This window comes from Penicillium hispanicum (genome assembly GCF_028827665.1).
Source record: "Penicillium hispanicum strain IBT 35686 chromosome Unknown utg000005l_segment0_segment0, whole genome shotgun sequence".
Lineage (NCBI taxonomy): Eukaryota > Fungi > Ascomycota > Eurotiomycetes > Eurotiales > Aspergillaceae > Penicillium > Penicillium hispanicum.
Window position 1 is genome coordinate 1,097,986 of NW_026623197.1, and position 19,021 is coordinate 1,117,006.

Consider the following 19,021-nt stretch of genomic DNA (forward strand, 5'->3'; position numbering starts at 1 on the left):
AATCCATCTGCAGTGCCGCTGTCATGATATTAATTCATTCTCGGCGGTCCCCTTAGTGACGTCGTATTCACAATTTGAAAAACATGCTATACAATCTTGATTTCCTTCCGAGCATAAGATACTAACGCAACCAAATTTTCCTAGCCGAAGATCATCTTTTCCAGAACGGCTTTCTCGCCGCTGTTTTCCACCAGATTTTTAAACACGCCATTTTCAATGCCCATCAACTCCTTCGGAGCTCCGAACTCAACAGCCTTGCCAGCGTCCAGGACCAAGATACGATCAAAGTCCGCAATCGTGCTCAGCCGATGTGCAATGACAAGCAGTGTAGAGGCGTTGCGACCAAACTCCTCGCGGATAGATTGCTGAATCAGTGCGTCGGTCTCCATGTCCACAGCGGAGGTCGCCTCGTCCAGGACCATCAACTTGGGGCTGGCGACAATAGCACGAGCAAGGCAGAGAAGTTGTCGCTGGCCCTGAGATAAATTCAGACCGCCCTCTGAGATGGGCGCGGAAAGAGAGACGAAGACGTTAGCATTGACTTGCTGTGCGGTCGTTGTATCAGGTGTCGTGGCACCGGTCCCTCCTGTCTGGCGCGGAGTCGCAGTTTGGGAAGTCAGAGTCGCTTCGTCATCGTCGACAGCGGAAACTAAATGAACTCGCCGCAGCGCGTCGTAGAGCTCAGAGTCACTATACTCGTCGAACGGGTCGAGATTGGACCGCACAGTACCCGAGAACAGCACCGGGTCCTGGGGAATAATAGCAAGTCGACTGCGTAGATCATGCAGTTTGATCTTGGAGACATCAATTCCGTCAACCAGGATCTGCCCTTCGCGTGCCTCGAGGAACCGGAACAGCGCCAGGGTCAAGGACGACTTGCCGGCACCGGTGCGGCCAACCACGCCGACTCGCTGATTCTTCTCGACCGAGAAGCTGAGACCCTTCAATATGGGAGGCAAGTCTGGTGCGTAACCGACGACCAGATCATTGACCTCCAAGCGTCCCTCCGTGGGCCAGGCAGCAGGTGCATCAGCGCCGCCTTGGTTCTCGAGCTCAATTTTGGAGTACTCAATAACGCGCTCCGTGGCATTCATGTTCAGTTCAAGGTTGGCATACTGGCGCAGCGCAAATGCAATCGCCGTGTTGCACTGCAAGGCAAAACTGAGGGCGAATCCAGCGAGCGAGGCTGAGATCCCTGGTAGGAAGACCACCAGCGCTGCTGTGAGGGTCGAGAACACAGCGCCGAGGACGTTCATGCGAATTCCAAGCCAGCGGTTGAATAACCACATACTCCACCAGGCCTGGGTGTGAGAATTGATTTTGGTGTAGATCAACTCAATGAAAGCCTCGCTCTTGCTGAAAGCCCGGATAGTGACCAGGCCAGCTAAACTAGCGCCAAATTGCTCAAACACTGGACTCTTGGCCGTACTCTCCAAGCGCTTGACCTCTCGGGCACCGGCCAGGTATGTCAGAGAAAACTTGAGGCAGATAACAATAAGACCACAGGTGAATATGATCACAAATGGCGAGACGAGGATTCCCGCGACCATAATGCCCGTAACCTCAAGCATCTCGTAAACCAAGAAGGCAAGCTCATACGCAATTCGTGAATCGATCATGTGAAAATCCGCTGTGAAGCGATTCAGGATTCGACCCAGGGGGACAGTGTCGAGCCATCGCAGCGGAGCACGTAGCACAGCAAATGTAAGGCGTTCAAAAAGATTTCTCGATGCGCGAACGCCTGCCGAAAGTATCAAGTAGTATCGAGCAGTTCCGATAACGCATGCGAAGACGGAGACGCCGATGTAGACTCCAAGATAAAGTGAGAGATGATGATCTCGTGGTGCGTGTGATTGCCGAGTCATTGAGTGCTGTAACAGCGACTGATACTGTTCGGGGTGAGCCTGGGTACTGGACGACGAAGAACTAGTCCAGACGTTGATCCACCACGCCTAGAGTGAAAAGGTCAGATTTTGAGGATTAACATTTCAGCGGATTAAGACTTACTCGTCCAACCATCGAAAAAGAATAGCTGAGAAAGACGAGAACGATAATAGCCCACATCAAAGGATGACCTCCCATTGACAGATAGGTCTTATACACAGAGAGACGGACGGAGCCCACTTCTCGCTTCTCGTCCTCGACAAACTTCCTAGGCTTGTTCTTGTTTTCAGCAGCGCCGTTCTGATCCGACGCAGTGGCAGGCTGTTGCTGCGAGGTATTCGAGATAACCTTCTGGAGATTCGTCTCTTCAGCGCCAAGGAGTTCATGGGCTTCTTCATTAGGAGCGTTCTTGTCCTGCTCCTCCGCGTCGTGTTCTTCGCGAAGAATATCGTCCAGGTGGTTCGACTTGCGAAGTTCGTCAATAGTACCAGCATATCGCACACATCCATTTTCCATCAGAATCGAGTAATCGGTTCGAGGAAGGCAGAGGGCGACATGGTGCGTGACCAGAATTCGGGTTCTGTTCTGACCAAGCTCACCAGTCAGGGCATGCTCATAGACATGGCGTCCAGTGTGGGCATCTAGAGCACTGAAGATGTCGTCCATGACAAGTATCCCCGCTCTTGAATACAATGCACGCGCAAAGGAGACACGCCAGCGCTGACCACCGCTAAGATTGACTCCGTTGGCACCAATGTCCGTCATTTCGCCATCCGGGAGCATCTCCAGATCCTTCTTCAAAGCGCAGGCAAACAAGACCTGTCTATAGCGGGCTTCGTTGTAAGGTAGCCCAAACAGGATGTTGTCCTTGATAGTGGCATTCTCGATCCATGGTATCTGAGCCACGTACGCGATAGCCGAGTCAATAATCCAGTTGGCGCTGGTCGCGAGATGATCGAAGCGGTCCTCGAGAGAAGGTGGAACAGGAACCTTGACCGTGCCGTAAAGAACATCACATTCCCCTAGAATGGAGGCCAGAAGCAAGCTCTTGCCTGACCCCGTTCGACCAGAAATTACACTTAGTCCCTTCTTGGGGAAGTCCAAGGTCAACTCGCGCAGGAGGAATCGGTCTTCATTCTCTGATGTTTCCGGTTCGTGCTCCGTTGGCCATGCCACCGACGCATTCTCGAAGGCAATGCTGTCGGAGGGCACAGTATTTATCGTCTTCTCTGCAGAGGCCATATAGATGTCGATTCGGTCCGCGCTGACCTTCGCCTCCAGTCCGTTTGAAATGATTTCTGGTAAAATAGCAAGCGAGACTTCCAGAGCGCCAAATACCGACATGGCCGTGAAAGCCACCGAGGCAGATAGCCCACCGTGGATCAGGGCATACACCGTTAGTGAGGCTGCGGAGAGACCAATCGGACCGAGGATCCATATGGCCATCAGTACAACATCATACATGAACGAGACCCAGAGGGCGTAAAGTTCCTTGTCTCGGGCCTGTCCAATTCGATTCTGCCACTCTTGCTCCAGCGCAGAAAACTTGACCTGGCGAATACCTTGCAGAACTTCGGTGACAATAGCCATCTTCTGGTCTCTTAGTTTCATGAGTTTGTCCTGGGCACCGGTGTATCTCTTTGCGGCATGGATATTCAGTGGAGTGACAAGAGCGGACACCGCAATACCAGCGAGGGCGCTACGCCATCCGAGAATGTTGATCAGGAAGGTACAGCCAATGAGAACCTTCAAGCTTGCAGATGGGATCAGATAAGCATAGCTAACGAAGTCGGAGACACGCCTGGCGTCTACAGCCGCGAGGTTCACAATGCTCTGTCGGTTTTTCTTGATTGACGCTTCGTCATCCTCATCCTCATCCTCTTTTTGATCTGCTAGAAGAGCCTTTGCCGAAGCCTCCGGATCACTGGTCTCTTTGGATTTCTTCGTGTGCTTGGCATCTTTTCGGCGCATCGACTTGGCGAACACCACGGCGGAGAGCTCTGCATAGATGGGGATGCCCATCTTGGAGCATACATTCCAGAACAGCCACGCCTCGATTGTCGAATAGACCAGCATGAGTCCTCCAAGTGCGCCCACCCAGAGCCACGACTGCAACGGATTCCAGGACTCGCTTCCACGACCCTCCAGTGAACTGAGAATGTTGAATAACGCCAGTTGTGGACCGAAGCCCAACACCGCGATCATCAAAGTCAGGCATAATTGGGTCAAGAGAGAACGCCAATGGGCCCGTACGATCCCTTTCCAGACTTTTCTCGATCCCCTGGCCTTCTCAAACTTCTCCCGAAGGCGACCGGTGCGCCTTTCGAATCGAAGTTTGTGCAGATCAGTCAGTTCGAGATTCCGGTTCTTGACGGCGTAGCTCAGACGGCTCCCAGCCCAGGAGAATGTGTAGCGGCCCAGTGCCGACACGGTATGCTCACGGTCAACGACCTGGCCGTCAAAGTAGACATCCGGTCGACGGGGCAGGAGAATGCTGAACAGGCCACGCAGAAATGCACTGGCAATCTGGGCAATCACGAGACCGATCCAGGCCTTCTCCTGGAGCAAGATACTATTCGAAGTCCAGGCTAGGTGAACTTGGAAGGCGATCACCGCAATAGCAACGAGACTGCTCCCGAGCGCAAACAAGCCGAGAGTAAATCGGCTCGTCGGACGGGGCTCTGTGAAGAAAGCAACAGCTTGAGCTGACAGAACAACCTATTTAAATTCGGATCAATTACGCGTTCAGACGGAAGACATCTTGAGTCAGCGCTAGCATACCCAGACACCAAATTGCAGCCAATCCAGAACGGGGGAGTTGACGCTGTACTCGATTGTCGAGAGAACCGCCAGGGCCAGTGCCGTCAGCAAGCCGCTCGCGGAGAACACGGCAATTGCGACGCGCTGCCATTTGTCCGAGAAGGCCCGGAGAGATTCTTCGGTGGCCTCGCCATCCTCGTCGCGATAGGCGGTTTTGGCCCGAGCGGACTCGTCCTCCCGTAGCGATCTGCGCGCGATCCGATCGGCGACGCTCTGGAGGGCTGGGATGCTCAGCAGGCCGGCCAGGGACAGGGCGAGCGCGCCCGTGCCTATGGATTGAACCTGGACGTTAAGAGGCATTCCTCATGTCTCGAGGGTGGAATTGGGGGTTGGGAGGAGAAAGAGGGGAGAGGAGAGAGAGAGGTGGAGATGGTGATGGCGACAGCAGCATACATAATCCTCCTCCATCTCCTCCTTCAGCAGGCTTATCGCGATCCCAGTCCCCATCGCCAAATCCAGGTCTAGCCCGCATCCAGCCTCGGTCCAATCAGTTCCAAAGTCATCATCCAGATGCACACTAGCAGCCAAGGTGACATCCACGCGCAATGGGTCGGGGGGAGACCCGGTTTTCCGCGAAACAACGGTGTGAGTCAAGATCCCTGATTGGCGTGCTCGTGTTGTATACTCGAGCTCCTCGCAGGTCTGTACTAAGCCATGCACTACAGTAGGTACGGTCTGCATCCCCGTAGGGGACCGAACTGGGTGTGAGAAGGCATGATTCATGCAAGAATCTCCACCGTCACCGGCCGCTATGCACCTGCACGTCTGTATATCATCCTCTCTCCCGTGGAGTATCTCGCTGGAGGTCGACCTGCAATCGCTCCAGGGGGCCTGAGAGTCGGAGATATTTTTCCAAGTGACGGTGAAAATGCATTCGCCGTATCCCCATTCGCAGGCTGGATGACTCACGACTCCAACGGGCTGCAGCTTACCATTCGGACCGGGGAGCGGGCACCGCTCTAGGAAAGGTGGATATGATCCCCGAGGATCGAGCATAGAGCCTTGAGGAAGCTCATCCGGGAGATGAGTAACGATGACTCGGGCTGATCGGCGGTGGAGAAAGCGAGCTTCGCGCACTGATGATCGCGGCGGAGTCGGCGTCACAACTTGCGTCGGGTCTGACGCGCCCGCATCACCACGACGTGCAGCATTCTTCTGCTTTAGCTGCCTTGAACCAGGATTGCTTTGCATCTTGTGTCACCAATTCATATATTAAAGCACCTGCGATATCAAACATACTCCGGTTGGGAACTATGTGTGCCATACTGTACCAATCTCGGCCCCCCAGAGGTCATTCAACCGGAACTAGCTCCATCGACACACGGGCCAGAGCTAGAATACATCCCAAATTGCATACATGACACCTCATGCTTTATGTGCCCACATCCGAGATGGCAGTCATGCACGGTCTGGATCAAGCATTCAACTCGGATATTCTATATAGCCATTTGGTGCTTACACACGTCCACGATCGCCTTCCCTCTGAAGTACCCAACACCTAGACAATCTCGGCGGCTTAGTGGATTGTCCCTGCACTAGCTTGCCGAGGGACATGGACAAAGAGGTTAGGCTGATCGCGAATCACGGAATCCCGACGGCGATGGATCCTTCGGCATCCCTACTTAGCTTGGATAACGCGACTGGGGGAGGCTTATCTGCCGCTTATTAAGTGAAGTTCATTTATTTCAAGCCAAATAGGAAGTGACAGGATTTCATTCGGATTCGGCTCGACTCCCAGAATACACCAGAGCTGCCCCACAATCCCCGGTGAAATCAACCGCTACTTGCTATCAGATTGAGTCTTTCCGACATGTGGAGTGCAGTGGGCCGACCAAGGCGCCTACGCCTACGTCCAGGAATCTCGACAGCGCCCCCGAAGGAGCTACAATGACCGATCAACCCTCGGTCTAATGCAAGACTGGCTGCCAGCCCTTGCGCGGCAAAAAGTCTTCCACTCCTTCGTCATCGAGAACGTCTCGCCCCAGACGGCCCGTCACCACGCTCCGTTCGATATCCGGTCCACGCACGTAGAAAGGCTCAAACCCCTGCGGGTTTTGCGTGTCACGAAGCTTCCGAACCCACATTTTCTTTGTGGAGTTGCTATTTTTGTCGAACTCGGACTTCGGCTCGAAGCCTGAGTTCTCGCGATCCAAGCTGAGGAACCACCGCCGCTGGTGGATGGACCCGATCGTGTTGGACGATCCGGGGTACGCGTTATCTCGTCGGATCTGAAAGTCGATGTCATCATCAGAATGGTTCCCCTGCTCAGGGCCTGATTCGGGATTCCCTGAAGCTTCATTTGCTTCGGATGGCTGAGACTCGGTTGGAAGAGAAACCTCCAACTCCGATCCGGATGTAGATGGAGCTGGTGTTGCCGTTCGTGCGGATTGTCGACCTTTCCTGCGGCGTTTCGGACCTCGATGGATTGGACGTGCGAAGTTGGATCCTTTATCCATACGCAGGATGACTGTATAGTCACTTGGCAGTCGTGTTCCGTGAAGACGGAGTCGGATCTTTCGCTAGTCAGAATGTTAGCAAGGCATGACTCCGATACTCATCAATCTCGGCACTTGCATTTCGAAATGCCTCACGGAGTTTTGCACTATCGGAGACTAGCTCTTCTTCCGGCTCAGATGAGGGGCTTTTGGACTGCGAATCGTCGGTCTCTGGCAGTGATTGCGCGTGGTAAGGTAGAATCTCATATTCTCCGGTATCCCAGATGATCAAACTACCCGTTTGGGAGGAAGCTGTCTCAATAAGGTGGTTCTGGAACTAGTCAGTCACTTTGTAGCGGTTTATCTATATCGAAGAGAGAACTAGTGTCGCATACCCATAGACAGTGAACACGGGTCTCGGTTGCATTCCGATTCAAACGCTTGCTGTTCGGGTCCCCCGGCATTCCATACATGACTGACCAACTGACTGAACTGGTCTCGGAAAACTGGAGGCGGAGATCATAATGAGGCCCAGCCAGCGGATGATCGTGCTGGTGGATCACGAAATGGCGTCCTTCCGGGTGCTTGTTGCGGCGATACAGATTAGTGTATGCATCAATGGGCAGCCGAGGGGACAGCTGAGAAGCAATAGGGCGAGAATACTGATCCAGCTTCTTTGAGATGATGCCGAGGTGATCTGTGACTTCGATCTTCCCAGATTCAATGGCTGAAAGTTCATATCCTGTTGGAGGCGGAGCAGCGGCCGAAGAAGGTTCTGGATTACTGGCCTCTTTTTGGTTGATCTTTCGCCGGCGGCGGGGAGGAGATACAGCAGTTTTCAAGCTTGATAGTGGGACAGGTTCCGAGGATGTATCGCGGTCCCGGTTTTCTAAGCTTACAGCACGTTTCATATTGGCGGACTGTCGGCACAAAGTCGCTCATGCAGAGAATGGAAAACAGGAGTGTGGAAGAGGTAGAAGTTTCAAGCAAAGAAATCAGCTGAGCATAGAAGTGATGAACAATCCCCAATTACAACTTGATAAAGACGAACAATGGATGGCGGTTGATCTTCGCGAGACCTCCAGCTTTCATGGCTTAGTCATTTGCAGTCCACCCCTGGATTTTGGACATTCAACCAATTGACATCTCCGCATATGAATTGATGCATAGATATTGATACAATCGGGAGGATTCGCCCAGTCTAGGAATTATTGATCTTGGTTGACTGGAATATAAAGACTACTCACACGGAGTAGTCTTATATACAAGGTCACTTCCATCCAAGCAGCACGTCCTATATCCATCCTCACCTTTGGCCTCGGCCCAGCTTTAACAACCCACCAGCACTAGGAGATAGGTTCTACGCTACGCTGGAAGGATGGCGGCATGGGGCTATGACTGGAGGATCTTTCTGCCTCCAACCAAGCACAACTCGAGGAGAATGGTACTGAATTCAAGATTCCCTTAATCCATGGCTGGGAAGAGGTCCAAGAGAATGCCAGCTGCGTTCTACAATCGTTGAATCTCTGCCCACAATCGCAGTGTAGTATTCTTCGGACCAATTGAAGAGACTCCGCTCCGAGGCGATGAGACACTCTGACCTGTTGTATACAAGTAAACCCTCCACGAGTTCCTTCTCGACCATAGTCCTGGCAATCCAAATGCTGACCGAGTCATCCCCCTGGAGTAGCTTTCCAAAAGCATATCCGTACGTTCCCATTTGCGAAATGGGTTTTCTGGAATCGTTGACCAGCTCCATAAGCAGAGAATCCCTTGTCCGATATTGTATGGTACCTTGACATAACCTCAGCAGTGATACTGAGCACTCTCAATAAATAGACGCCGAGTGGCATGATACATAGAGCATGTCTAAGGATCAGTCGTCGGCTGTGTTCTACTGGTAGTCAACGCCGTAGGCACCACCACATTTACCACGGAGAACAGTGGAGGATCAAGAGTTTGACATTCGTTAGCTATGACAGTCTCCCCTGATGGGAGCACAACTGTCATCGCGAGAGCCTGGTCTACTCCGAGACCGAAATATGGCCTGAATAATGGTGGCCACTCCGTCAAGGTAACTTCCGATAACACCCACAGTTGCTCGACCTACTCTGAAAGAATTTCGAGGTTGCAATCCCAGTAGATGCGCCTCTCGGGGGTGTGAGATTGCGGACATGTATGTCATTATGTAGAGAGGATATTTAGGTAGCAATCGCCGAGTCGTGTCTTTCTGTTTAAGTGGTCACCATTCTTCGAGCACACTGGACACTCGGAGCCACTCATTTAACAGGGTCATAGGCCTAACTAGTGGCGTACCCTAGGTACTTCGAGGAGGCTTCTTTTTTTCAAATATGAGACTAATCAGTCACGATAAATCTGGAAAATCACAGTTTTAAGAGGTAGCAGCATTCATAAATCGAAAGGAAATGGCAACATGACAACTCCTAGCGAGAGACCCGAGAAATGTGCGCTTCGAATATCTCTAGCCCCAGTCCCTGAAAGCTCACAGTTGCCATGTCGCGTTATTTGGCGCTCTGAATTCGCTGGCTGGTCCGGCGGGACGCCCTGACAGGTCCGTTCCTGAGCAAGGAAGTACAGACCGGTCTATCAATATTCCCAGCGCGAAGTATCACCGTTCCAGTTAGGATCATCCCATTCGTCATCCAAGGGGGCTTTTACGAGACCGTAGCATGGAAACCAGATGTCGCTCCATGACGGTGGATCATTTTCTTCTAGCTCTCGAAATCTAACCCAGTAGCTATAAAGAACAAGCTTGTCAGATCATGGCTCTCAAGCATACGATAACCAAGTGTGTAAGGAAAGGTCAACATACAGAGTCTGGGTCTTGCCATTCCATACCAGATTATGCGGGCCATGACTGCCGGGCCAGACGCGAAGCTTGCCGAGTTTCCTAGTCGTGCTCCTGTTCAGAGTTGATCTATTAGGTAAGATGATAAGAGAACTCACAGAAAGCTTTCCTTGAAGAGTTTCCGGACTTTATCTCGCGTGGGCCTGTCGAGATCCCAGAATGCAGAAGCCTCTCCAGAACCGTCATCCAAGGGTTGACCCGGAACAAACTCCCACACAATAAAAATGATAAACCCACCGGGAACTAGCTCTGAGTCGTTTTGACGGGCCTTGTGAAAACCGAGAAGCTTTGGCGTGAATTTTGAGACGGATTCCTCCATACTGATAATCCGATATGCGCGTAGTTCTTCGGGTTCGAAGGTGGTGGCTTGCCTAGCGCGAATTGACGATTGCTCCGTTTCAGTACCAGCCGCCGGAACCTGAAGATAAACGCGCATCCTGGCCTGGATGCTAGGATCAGCAGCCTTGGCGCATACTAATTTCAGTGTGGCGTAAGACTTCGCTCCACCCCGCACATCCGCTTGCTCCATCTGGTGGTCTTCGTCTTCGAGGATCTCAAGGATTTTCCACTGGCCTGGGTGCGGTTCGCTGGTTGGTAGAATTTTGCCAGGCGTGAATAATTCACGAATGGATCGCTGGTTGAACCAGGCTATCTTGGATGACATCTCGATTTGCTTTGATACGACGGTGGAAAGTGCAAGCCTTTGAAATGCTTTGGTTATTGGCGTGGAGACGAGATGGGGAGAGTGAGAGAGGAAGGGAAGGAGAGAGGAAGGGAAGATGGACGTGCCTTGTTTGCGGGAGACTACCGCTACCAAATTTGGCAAGTGCGGTCTTATGAATCATCCATGGATGGCGACCCGTCCACCTTGGAGCTTTCCAAGGTTGGACTGTATATTCATAGATAGGGGTGTTCTATAACATGTGAAGATATCTACGAGCGAGCACATGTAGCTTCACGTGTAGCTACACGCAGAGCTAAACGCATAAATACAACTATGGAGAGATGATTTGTGGCTTCACTTCTGAAATCTCCCGAGGTCGCTAAATCATAGCCTTATTGAAATGTACACAAGCTCTTGTGTTCCTTCAGCTTAATATAATTGGTATCATAATCTGATGAATCGAGGAGAATCAGATAGCGATAAAAATCTGTATGGGCAATCAAATATATTGTATCGTCCCCGTTCAGAGCTTGGGGGATATCAAATGAAACCCCCTGGGGCTATTTGGATAATTCCCTTACCATTATGCGCATGGCAGTATATGTATATTATATAGCATAGCCTGGTTATAATGCACGTAGCCTCCATGGCCTAGTTATGCCTTAAGTCTACATTTCCCTTCCTGTCCAAAACATATGTAGTTACCTATTTAGCTACATGTGTAGCGAGATAGGCCTATGATAATCTACTTATATTAGTCGAATAGCGTGTATTAGTACGCTTAATTTGTCACGTACGTAGCTTCTGCCTGTATATCAGGCAGTTATTATTCCATCTTCTTCACTCCACGCAGAGATCCACAGCCAGTGCTTTTGAGGCTCATTTATCTCACGCCCTTCGTCTGCTTCTGGTTAGTTATCACCTCACTAGTGGTATCCTCGCTAGTTTTCTTCTTCTCATTCATCTCTTGCCCCGTCAATCATATCTCGTCTTATCAACTGCCTCTCACCTCGTCCGCCATCTCGCTGCTCGTTGTTCCTCTCCTCATAAATCATCTCCCCGTGAGTATCCTCTCTCCTCATCACTCATCTTCTCATCACTCATCTTTATGATAAGTGCACAACATGGCTCCGGCACCAGCCCCCCAGAATACGCAGCAGCTTTTGTCCCAATCCCTGCCCGACCTTTGTGTGGGTTCTTCTACCACAACACACTCTGCTCTCCAAAACATCAAATTCGTCGGACAGCTTCGCTCATGGATGGACTTCAAAGCAGACGCGTCGGCAGCCTTCTTATCACACCAGTGGGACCCAACGCCAATATACTGGACTCCAACCGGTCGTGCGCCAGCTACACTCGCCAAGGAATACTTTGCTGTTGGTGATGAGCATGACGTCCAAGCTCGATTCAAATAACGGCTTGGTCAGGTCCTAAGTCTGGTTGCCGAGGCTGAAGGACTCGATTTTCGTTTCGCGGGGCCTAAATGCGTCCCAGGAGCCTCTGAGCTTGTCCCTGACTTCATCATAATGGGCAGATCCGACGAAGAGGCAATAGCTGTCGGGGAAATGAAAGCCCCTTGGGTTTCAGAGCACCGCTTGCAAGCAAAGGTTGTGCGAGCCCAAAAAGGCTCGAATACAGCATTACGAAAATCGCTCGGTAAGCATGTCTGGTGAAAGAACAGTTTATCGGGATTGATCCAGCTTTGCTAATCCGATTATAGGCCAGATTGCGAATTACATGCACCGGATGCACTTAAAGTACGGCATCCTTTCGACATACGACGAGACCGTGTTTCTTCGCCAGACCGTGCATCAGCACAAGTGGACATTAGAATTCTCCCCAGTCATTAAGCATAAACATAGGTCACCGAGCTTGAGGCAATGTCTTATGTACATTGCCTTGCTAGCACGGGCGGATTCGAAATTCAATACTGGCAGAGTGACTGGCAGGACGCGCAGCCAGAAATGGACTCAAACCTAGATATTCCAGCTACAGTCCTTGGTTATCTCGTCTTTTTAGGCCACGAGAGGAAGAACCTTGGCTCAAATGAAAAGTTCTGATCTATCCATCCTAAGTAATTTTTGGATTTACTGGTACACTCTGGGGATTGTGGAATAGATCATTTGGGTCGATTGCCGTCTTGATCTGCTGAAGCTTTGGGAGATTGGGGCCCCAGTAGGCATGCTGAGCATTGTCCATCCAGGGATCAACATACCCCGGATACGACCCAAACTGTGCACGAGGATGAGTTGATGCAATGACGTTGTTCAGGCCATCGAGAAAGCTCTTGGTTGTCTCGGACACCGAACCCAGAGGATTGACAGCGTAGCTTTGCATCCACATGATCGTCTCACGATGCGCATAAGCGGTTGCATTCGTGGGCACGTCATTAATTGCACCGCCTTCCAAGTCGAAGATAATGAACCATGCCAGTGTACCCTTGCTTGTGTTGTCAATGTAGGTGAGCATTTCATCAACTCCGGTATCAGGAATAAGCTGTTCCCGGGGTGAAAGACATGGACTTTGCATAGAAAGAGCAGGGTATGCCACCGACGGTGTCTATGATAAGGTCTTGTGCCTTGCTGCTCACCATTCCAATCCAATCCGTCAAATAAACAATGTTTCCGGCGTCAAGAAGTGGGAAATGGTTCTCCAGCTTAAAGTCGTCGAACTCTTCCTTGGAGCCGAGAAAAGTTCCCGAAACCAAGGCTCCAAGTTCAAATAGTACAAGCTCGGTGGAGAATTTGCGGGTGAGGTTGTTGGCTGAGATCAAGTCCTGCCAGTCTCTGAAGAGTCGCGCCTTCTCGGCCGTACTGCCCACGTTGAGCGTGAAAGACCACTGAACAGCCTCGGGAGGTGCAGGATGAGTGCGAAGCTTGAACTCAGTGACAATGCCAAAGCTGGCTGCAGCACCCTTGATTGCAAAGAATAACTCTTGATTTTGTGTGTCGGAAGCTGTCACAATGGTGGCATTTGCCAGGACAACCTCTGCTTCGACAACATGATCGAGGGCAGCACCCCATTGGCGCGACATGGCACCAAGACCACCAATGGTGAAATGACCTCCAATGCCCACCTGAGGGCAGGATCCGTGGGCAACGGCTCGGTGCCCTGCATTGTAAAGGCGTGTCTGAAGAGGGCCGAGTTTGGTACCAGCTCCAACTGTTGCGATGTTGGTTCTTGCATCCATCGAGAACTGCTGCATGTTCTTCAGGTTGACCACAATAGCGCCGTCATTTCCCCCAAGGCCTGTCAGATTGATTAGGTAGAGAATAAGCGACACGGTTCTGACATGTACATACCGTAGTTGCCATAGCTGTGACCCCCGCTGTAGGCTTGGACCTTGGAGCCGTTACTTGCCGCGCAACGGACAACTTCGGCGACCTGTTCTGATGTCTCAGGGAAGATAATCGCTGTCGGGACCACTGGGAAATTGAGGTTGTAAAGTGGAATGTGTGATTGAAAAAGAGAATCACCACGAAAGGCCGCCAGGTCGGTGTTGTGGTCCACGGCTGCTAAGAGGCAGTCGTGGACGGCGGTGCTGGAGGCGTTGCCCATTTCGAAGCTGAACGTAAGTTGCAAAGAGAGATCGAATGAACGGAGCCTTCCTTGAGATCAATGACTGCGTCGAAGGACACAACGTAAGGAAGAGTGTCTTCCGTTCAAGAGAATTCCCTGGTCCAGATGAGGTGAGAAGCCAAGTGAGGAATGCACGACCGGGCCATGGCAATTGGCGACAAATGGCAGCTGCTTTAGACATTGTCGCGTTTCCCAAGGTCTATCGAAGATAGTCTGGAGGACGAAATATCCATGGACGATCGAATACTCTCTCGTATCGCGTGGCTCCAACCTTACTCTATTGTCTATACAACCCGACATCCTTCCAATTGGGCAAGGCCGGATGCTGGAACGCATGCAATCGGTGAGCAGTGAGAAACACTCGAACGTCATGATCGCAGCCGGGCAATTGCCATCCCGAGCCTATTCGACGATCATCCTGAGATCCACAATCGGGGAGGCGTTGGGGCTCGGGGACCACGCGATGGCGATGGTCCCCGACTCGGGCAATTCCTGCAATGGCGCGAGAATGCGCAAAGCTTTCTCCATCTCGACGTGTTCGCGTTCCCAAGTCGAGAAAACTCACTGAGTCCCGCTGCTCAATACTTGTCCGTCGTTGAACGCGGCCAAGACTGGGAACCTCGACTCCCCAGTGCGAAAAGTTTCGAATGACATCAATTCACCGCATCCACAAAGTCTAACCGTTGATTCCAACTCTCTCCTGTCTCAAAACGCAGCCATGTTCACCCCAGTCCACACATCACTGGGTGCCCTGTTGCTCTTCGAGGGCTCTTCCGGACTACTCTTCCACAACGGCGCCGTCTTTGGCATCTCATCCCTTGTATCGGGGTGCGTCTTCAATCCGAACCGTGACAATGTGCCCATCGTTGCGGGCCTAGCATCCAGCGTGATTCCAGTGTGGCTGCTAACACCGTCCCTGCTTCCAAATTACCCTGCTCCTCCCCACTCGTTGGCTTCGGCAGCTGCAACATTCGGCGTGGGCTTCCTCTTAGGTTGGGGAACCAAGGTAGGTGATATTGACTGCCCGCAATGACTGAAAGAGCGCATCCCCCAGCTAACCGCGTTCTTGCTATCTTGTAGAATGGCCGCGGATGCACATCCGGGCATATGCTGTGCGGCTTGTCGCGTCTCTCTCCACGCTCGCTGATTGCAACGGCCCTCTTTTTCACTACTGCCCTGCTCACGGCCAACTTTGCAGCTAGAGGATCCAATATCCCGTCTTGTGGCTCACTTCCATGCTATACTCCCGTCTACCCATCGCCGTCAGAATGGCTGTTCATGACCGGAGCGCTCCTTTTGTCCAGTATCACCAACTTCATCGTCGTGCCCAGAGCATTGAAGCGGTCTGAGGAATCGAGAACGATCTTTTCCTATTTGGCTGGACTGGAATTTGGGCTGGGCCTGTGGATCTCTGGAATGGCCGATCCTGCCAAGGTTCTTCGATTCTTTGCTTTCCTCACAGATCCCACGCGCTTCGACCCGTCCTTGGCCCTCATTATCCTGTTTGGTATCGGCCCATCATTGGCAGCTTACCTGTCTCGCAAGCCGGGTCAAGTTGTAGAGAAGGAAAAGCCACGCTCGAAGCCTACGCTTGGCGAGAAATGGAGGCTACCGACGGCCACGGTGGCTGATATTGACTGGCGGTTCATCGCCGGTGCAGTGGCGTTCGGACTTGCCTGGGGTCTCAAGGGTGTCTGCCCCGGACCGGCGATTCTGCGTTCAGTCGTGCAGCCAACTTGGGGCCTTGTGACAATGGCCGGGTATACGCTCGGCAATCTCTTCTAAAAGCGTGGTGAAAAAAGAGAAACAAAAGAATAGCTTATAAGTATATCCATTATTTGCATACAATAAGTTAACATAGGGGCACAAGTCACCAAAGTAAAGGTGTGCAGCCCTTCTATTCATGCACTGCGCGGAATTAAATCAGTATGGGTCACAATGCTAGTTTGAAAAATTGATCGGTTGGCGGACGTCATTTGAATATATGCAAACGGTGTGGGCTAAATCCAAGCAGGGGAAGAAAGGACAAGAAGGGCTTACAACTCGGTCTTTCTATTGAGACGGATAGCCTCCAACTCGAGCTCCTCATCCCGTCGTTCTTTCGAATTGGCTGGTAGGTCAAAATAACCTCCCAGTTCCATAAACTCGGCAGCAAATGCGGTGACGATCATGCTCCAGTCTTTCACCGTGTCCATGTCCAAATGCTCTGCATCATCGTCGCTCGTGTGCCATACGGATGGAAAACCTCGGAAGGGCGAGAAATCAATGACATGAAGAATCTCAACACCCCGGGCCAAGAAAGGAAGGTGATCATCTTGAATCCCACCCAATGCGAAGATCTGATGAGCGTCTTTGCCCGAGTCGATGAACCAAGAATGTCCCGGTTGCGACTTCAGCTGCCCATTGGACCGAAGACGCTGCTCCAGAGAAGCCATACTTTGATATGCCCAGTGAGTAGTAGGGTAGTAGGACTGGATGTTGGGCCCACTTGAACCCAGGAGATCGAGCAGGACGAAGAGAGAAATGGACGACAGCGGAGTCTTGAATGTAGACATGGCCGGGTATATCTGTTGATCCCACTCTTGCGCTAGAGACCGGGCACCGTACAAAGAATCGTGCTCATTCCATTCCTTGAAAGCCTCTTCGCCGTCCAGAAAGAGGACCTGGATGCCTCGCTGCTCTTCGAGCGATGTGTCTATCCCTTGCTCGCGCATCGCAGCCCATTTCTTATCCAGCGCTGTGTCAATACTGCGCATCGCATGCATAATCATTGCACATGGCGCTGCGCTATCAATCGCTCCGATGAAGCCCTTGGGTTCCAGCTTACTGTCGTAGTGCGCAACCAGCGTCAGGCGTTCAACATCCCCCATTGGCACGTCTGGAGGATCTCGGGTAGCGATCAGGTTGGTGAATGGCACATCCTTCCCACGGGACGTAGGTGTTTTCGAGGTCGAGTTTTGAAACCGTATCTCCCACTTCGGCAATGTTGACCGAAGAAAGTTGACAAAGTGATCGAGGACCGCAGAGTGGCCTGGCGTGCCAGGGACCCGAGTTTGGAGGATCGGGGCCAAGATGGCGCCATTGTGAATGTCAAAGTCCTGTTCCGGGCGTGGAAGCCCTTTCAATTCCCCGTCGGAGAGCTTTTGGTAGGCCTGTCCAGGAAGCAATAACAGTAGCAGGCCGAGGCACAAGAGAAAGAAGCGGCCGGGCGGGCCACGGTCAGCCGAAGGCATAGCGTCGGAGGTATGTCGCTATGTCCTCATGACTTGTCGAATGGCATACGCATACAGCTTGGGCCTAGACCAGCCAGGTTATCCAGAACTGAGCCGGGACGAATGCGATGGTGCAGCTGAAGTTGTGTCAAAAGCCGGACAAAGCGGTCGGCGAAGGCGGGAACACCGCTTTCCACTCGTAGAACCTCCGAGCGCGTTACCAACTCTCCAGCACCATGCGACATATTCTCTTGCACCCACAATTGCGCGCTGCACTCCCCAGATCGGTTCAGCGAGATCTCCGCAGTCGATTATGGGTGCGCTTCAAGTCTCAGCTCCCACGCCCGTCCCAGCGCCATGAGCCCATCTCTGCAGATCCGAAAGAATTGAGCCAAACGGCCGCTCGCCCATCTGCTCCAACGACCGCAGCCGCGAAAACAAGTATTCGAAGAGGTATGGCAGACTCTGCTGGAGGACTCTTTGTGCACTGCATACTGAGATAGGGACTACAGGGCCACCGGAACGTATACTCGTTTACTACGGAGGAACTGGCCGAGCCATGTTCTTGGGGATGCTGCGGGTTACTACAATTCTTCTCTTTGGTGCGGCCTGCTTAATTGTGGCGCCTTCCTGCTATACAGATGAAGGCGCATGGTATATCACGCCATTGGGTATGTCCCTATCCTAATAATTCGACGCCGAACGAAAAGATACACTAACACTTTCACAGTCATTGCTGGAGGTGCCCTGCCAATGCTCTTTGTCGCATATACATCCGCGCCCTATGTCAACTTCGTTCATCTGGCAATCCCTCCCTTCGCCAGAAGGACTCGCGAAACCGCCATTCACTACGCAAAAGACCTCCCGCCTACCGCCGTCCTTTACCTCAATACCATGCGCTTCAATACCATTCCCCGACAGACCGCGGTGCGTGTTGGGGATCTCGTTGCAGACAAAGCCACGAAGCGGCCTGTCAGCTTCCGGAATATAAACCCGGCCCAGCGTCCCTGGTGGATGGGGAAAGCACCAACGCAATTTTACACTGCCGATCACAGTCAAGCGGGAAGACAATCGGCGGCTTTCTATCCGGAGCTTTGGCCTGAGATTTATCGGCGGATTCAGACTAACGCAACGCCCAAGCGCTAATGCGAGCCGGCTTGGTGTTTAGTGTGCGTTTCTCGACTATATGACTGTATGATATTTGGCACCTATCTCAAACTTGTATTTCAAAATAACTTCAATATTGGACATTTTGAACGAGTCAAGCTGAAAATATGTGGATGGGGTCTTACTGAGAAGACAAATATGGCGGATGCCGACTGGGTGACTTGTATCCAAGAGGGTGACTGATCGCAGCATCGGGGCTTAGCACGCTCAGACGCATATCAAGGTGCATGAGACCCCTGTCTTTCTGGCACACTTTCTGATAAAAAGCAGTAGACTATTGATCTTGTCCCAATACGGTTAGGCGATATTCTTGTACTGCTCATAAAATCGCTGTGTTCCCGCCAGAGGCTTAATTATTCTTTGTTCATCGGTCCGTGCAAGATGGCACATC

General features: G+C 51.9%; 8 protein-coding genes across 8 annotated transcripts; 3 read left to right on the forward strand and 5 right to left on the reverse strand.

Moving 5' to 3' along the window:
- Positions 1–140: 140 nt before the first annotated feature.
- On the reverse strand, positions 141–5,895 carry N7459_005869 (putative ABC bile acid transporter; the record flags this gene model as incomplete). Its single annotated transcript, XM_056945053.1, has 4 exons — positions 141–1,952; positions 2,008–4,602; positions 4,666–4,986; positions 5,098–5,895. The coding sequence occupies 4 exons, from the start codon at positions 5,893–5,895 to the stop codon at positions 141–143; spliced, it is 5,526 nt and encodes a 1,841-aa protein (XP_056799388.1).
- Positions 5,896–6,611: 716 nt separating this feature from the next.
- N7459_005870 (uncharacterized protein) lies at positions 6,612–8,050 on the reverse strand (the record flags this gene model as incomplete). The annotated part of the gene is made up of 3 exons (XM_056945054.1): positions 6,612–7,223; positions 7,279–7,470; positions 7,535–8,050. 3 exons carry the CDS (start codon positions 8,048–8,050, stop codon positions 6,612–6,614), a joined length of 1,320 nt encoding a protein of 439 aa, XP_056799389.1.
- Positions 8,051–9,746: 1,696 nt separating this feature from the next.
- Positions 9,747–10,672, reverse strand: N7459_005871 (uncharacterized protein; the record flags this gene model as incomplete). Its single annotated transcript, XM_056945055.1, has 3 exons — positions 9,747–9,897; positions 9,973–10,062; positions 10,107–10,672. 3 exons carry the CDS (start codon positions 10,670–10,672, stop codon positions 9,747–9,749), a joined length of 807 nt encoding a protein of 268 aa, XP_056799390.1.
- A 1,124-nt stretch (positions 10,673–11,796) lies between these two features.
- Positions 11,797–12,732, forward strand: N7459_005872 (uncharacterized protein; the record flags this gene model as incomplete). Its single annotated transcript, XM_056945056.1, has 4 exons — positions 11,797–12,048; positions 12,100–12,328; positions 12,393–12,534; positions 12,579–12,732. The coding sequence occupies 4 exons, from the start codon at positions 11,797–11,799 to the stop codon at positions 12,730–12,732; spliced, it is 777 nt and encodes a 258-aa protein (XP_056799391.1).
- Positions 12,733–12,742: 10 nt separating this feature from the next.
- N7459_005873 (FAD-binding oxidoreductase) lies at positions 12,743–14,230 on the reverse strand (the record flags this gene model as incomplete). Its single annotated transcript, XM_056945057.1, has 3 exons — positions 12,743–13,231; positions 13,263–13,921; positions 13,975–14,230. The coding sequence occupies 3 exons, from the start codon at positions 14,228–14,230 to the stop codon at positions 12,743–12,745; spliced, it is 1,404 nt and encodes a 467-aa protein (XP_056799392.1).
- A 739-nt stretch (positions 14,231–14,969) lies between these two features.
- Positions 14,970–16,036, forward strand: N7459_005874 (YeeE/YedE family protein; the record flags this gene model as incomplete). The annotated part of the gene is made up of 2 exons (XM_056945058.1): positions 14,970–15,257; positions 15,332–16,036. The coding sequence occupies 2 exons, from the start codon at positions 14,970–14,972 to the stop codon at positions 16,034–16,036; spliced, it is 993 nt and encodes a 330-aa protein (XP_056799393.1).
- Positions 16,037–16,287: 251 nt separating this feature from the next.
- N7459_005875 (glutaminyl-peptide cyclotransferase family protein) lies at positions 16,288–17,484 on the reverse strand (the record flags this gene model as incomplete). The annotated part of the gene is made up of 1 exon (XM_056945059.1): positions 16,288–17,484. The coding sequence occupies one exon, from the start codon at positions 17,482–17,484 to the stop codon at positions 16,288–16,290; it is 1,197 nt and encodes a 398-aa protein (XP_056799394.1).
- Positions 17,485–17,699: 215 nt separating this feature from the next.
- N7459_005876 (uncharacterized protein) lies at positions 17,700–18,609 on the forward strand (the record flags this gene model as incomplete). The annotated part of the gene is made up of 3 exons (XM_056945060.1): positions 17,700–17,916; positions 17,967–18,134; positions 18,194–18,609. 3 exons carry the CDS (start codon positions 17,700–17,702, stop codon positions 18,607–18,609), a joined length of 801 nt encoding a protein of 266 aa, XP_056799395.1.
- Positions 18,610–19,021: the final 412 nt, after the last annotated feature.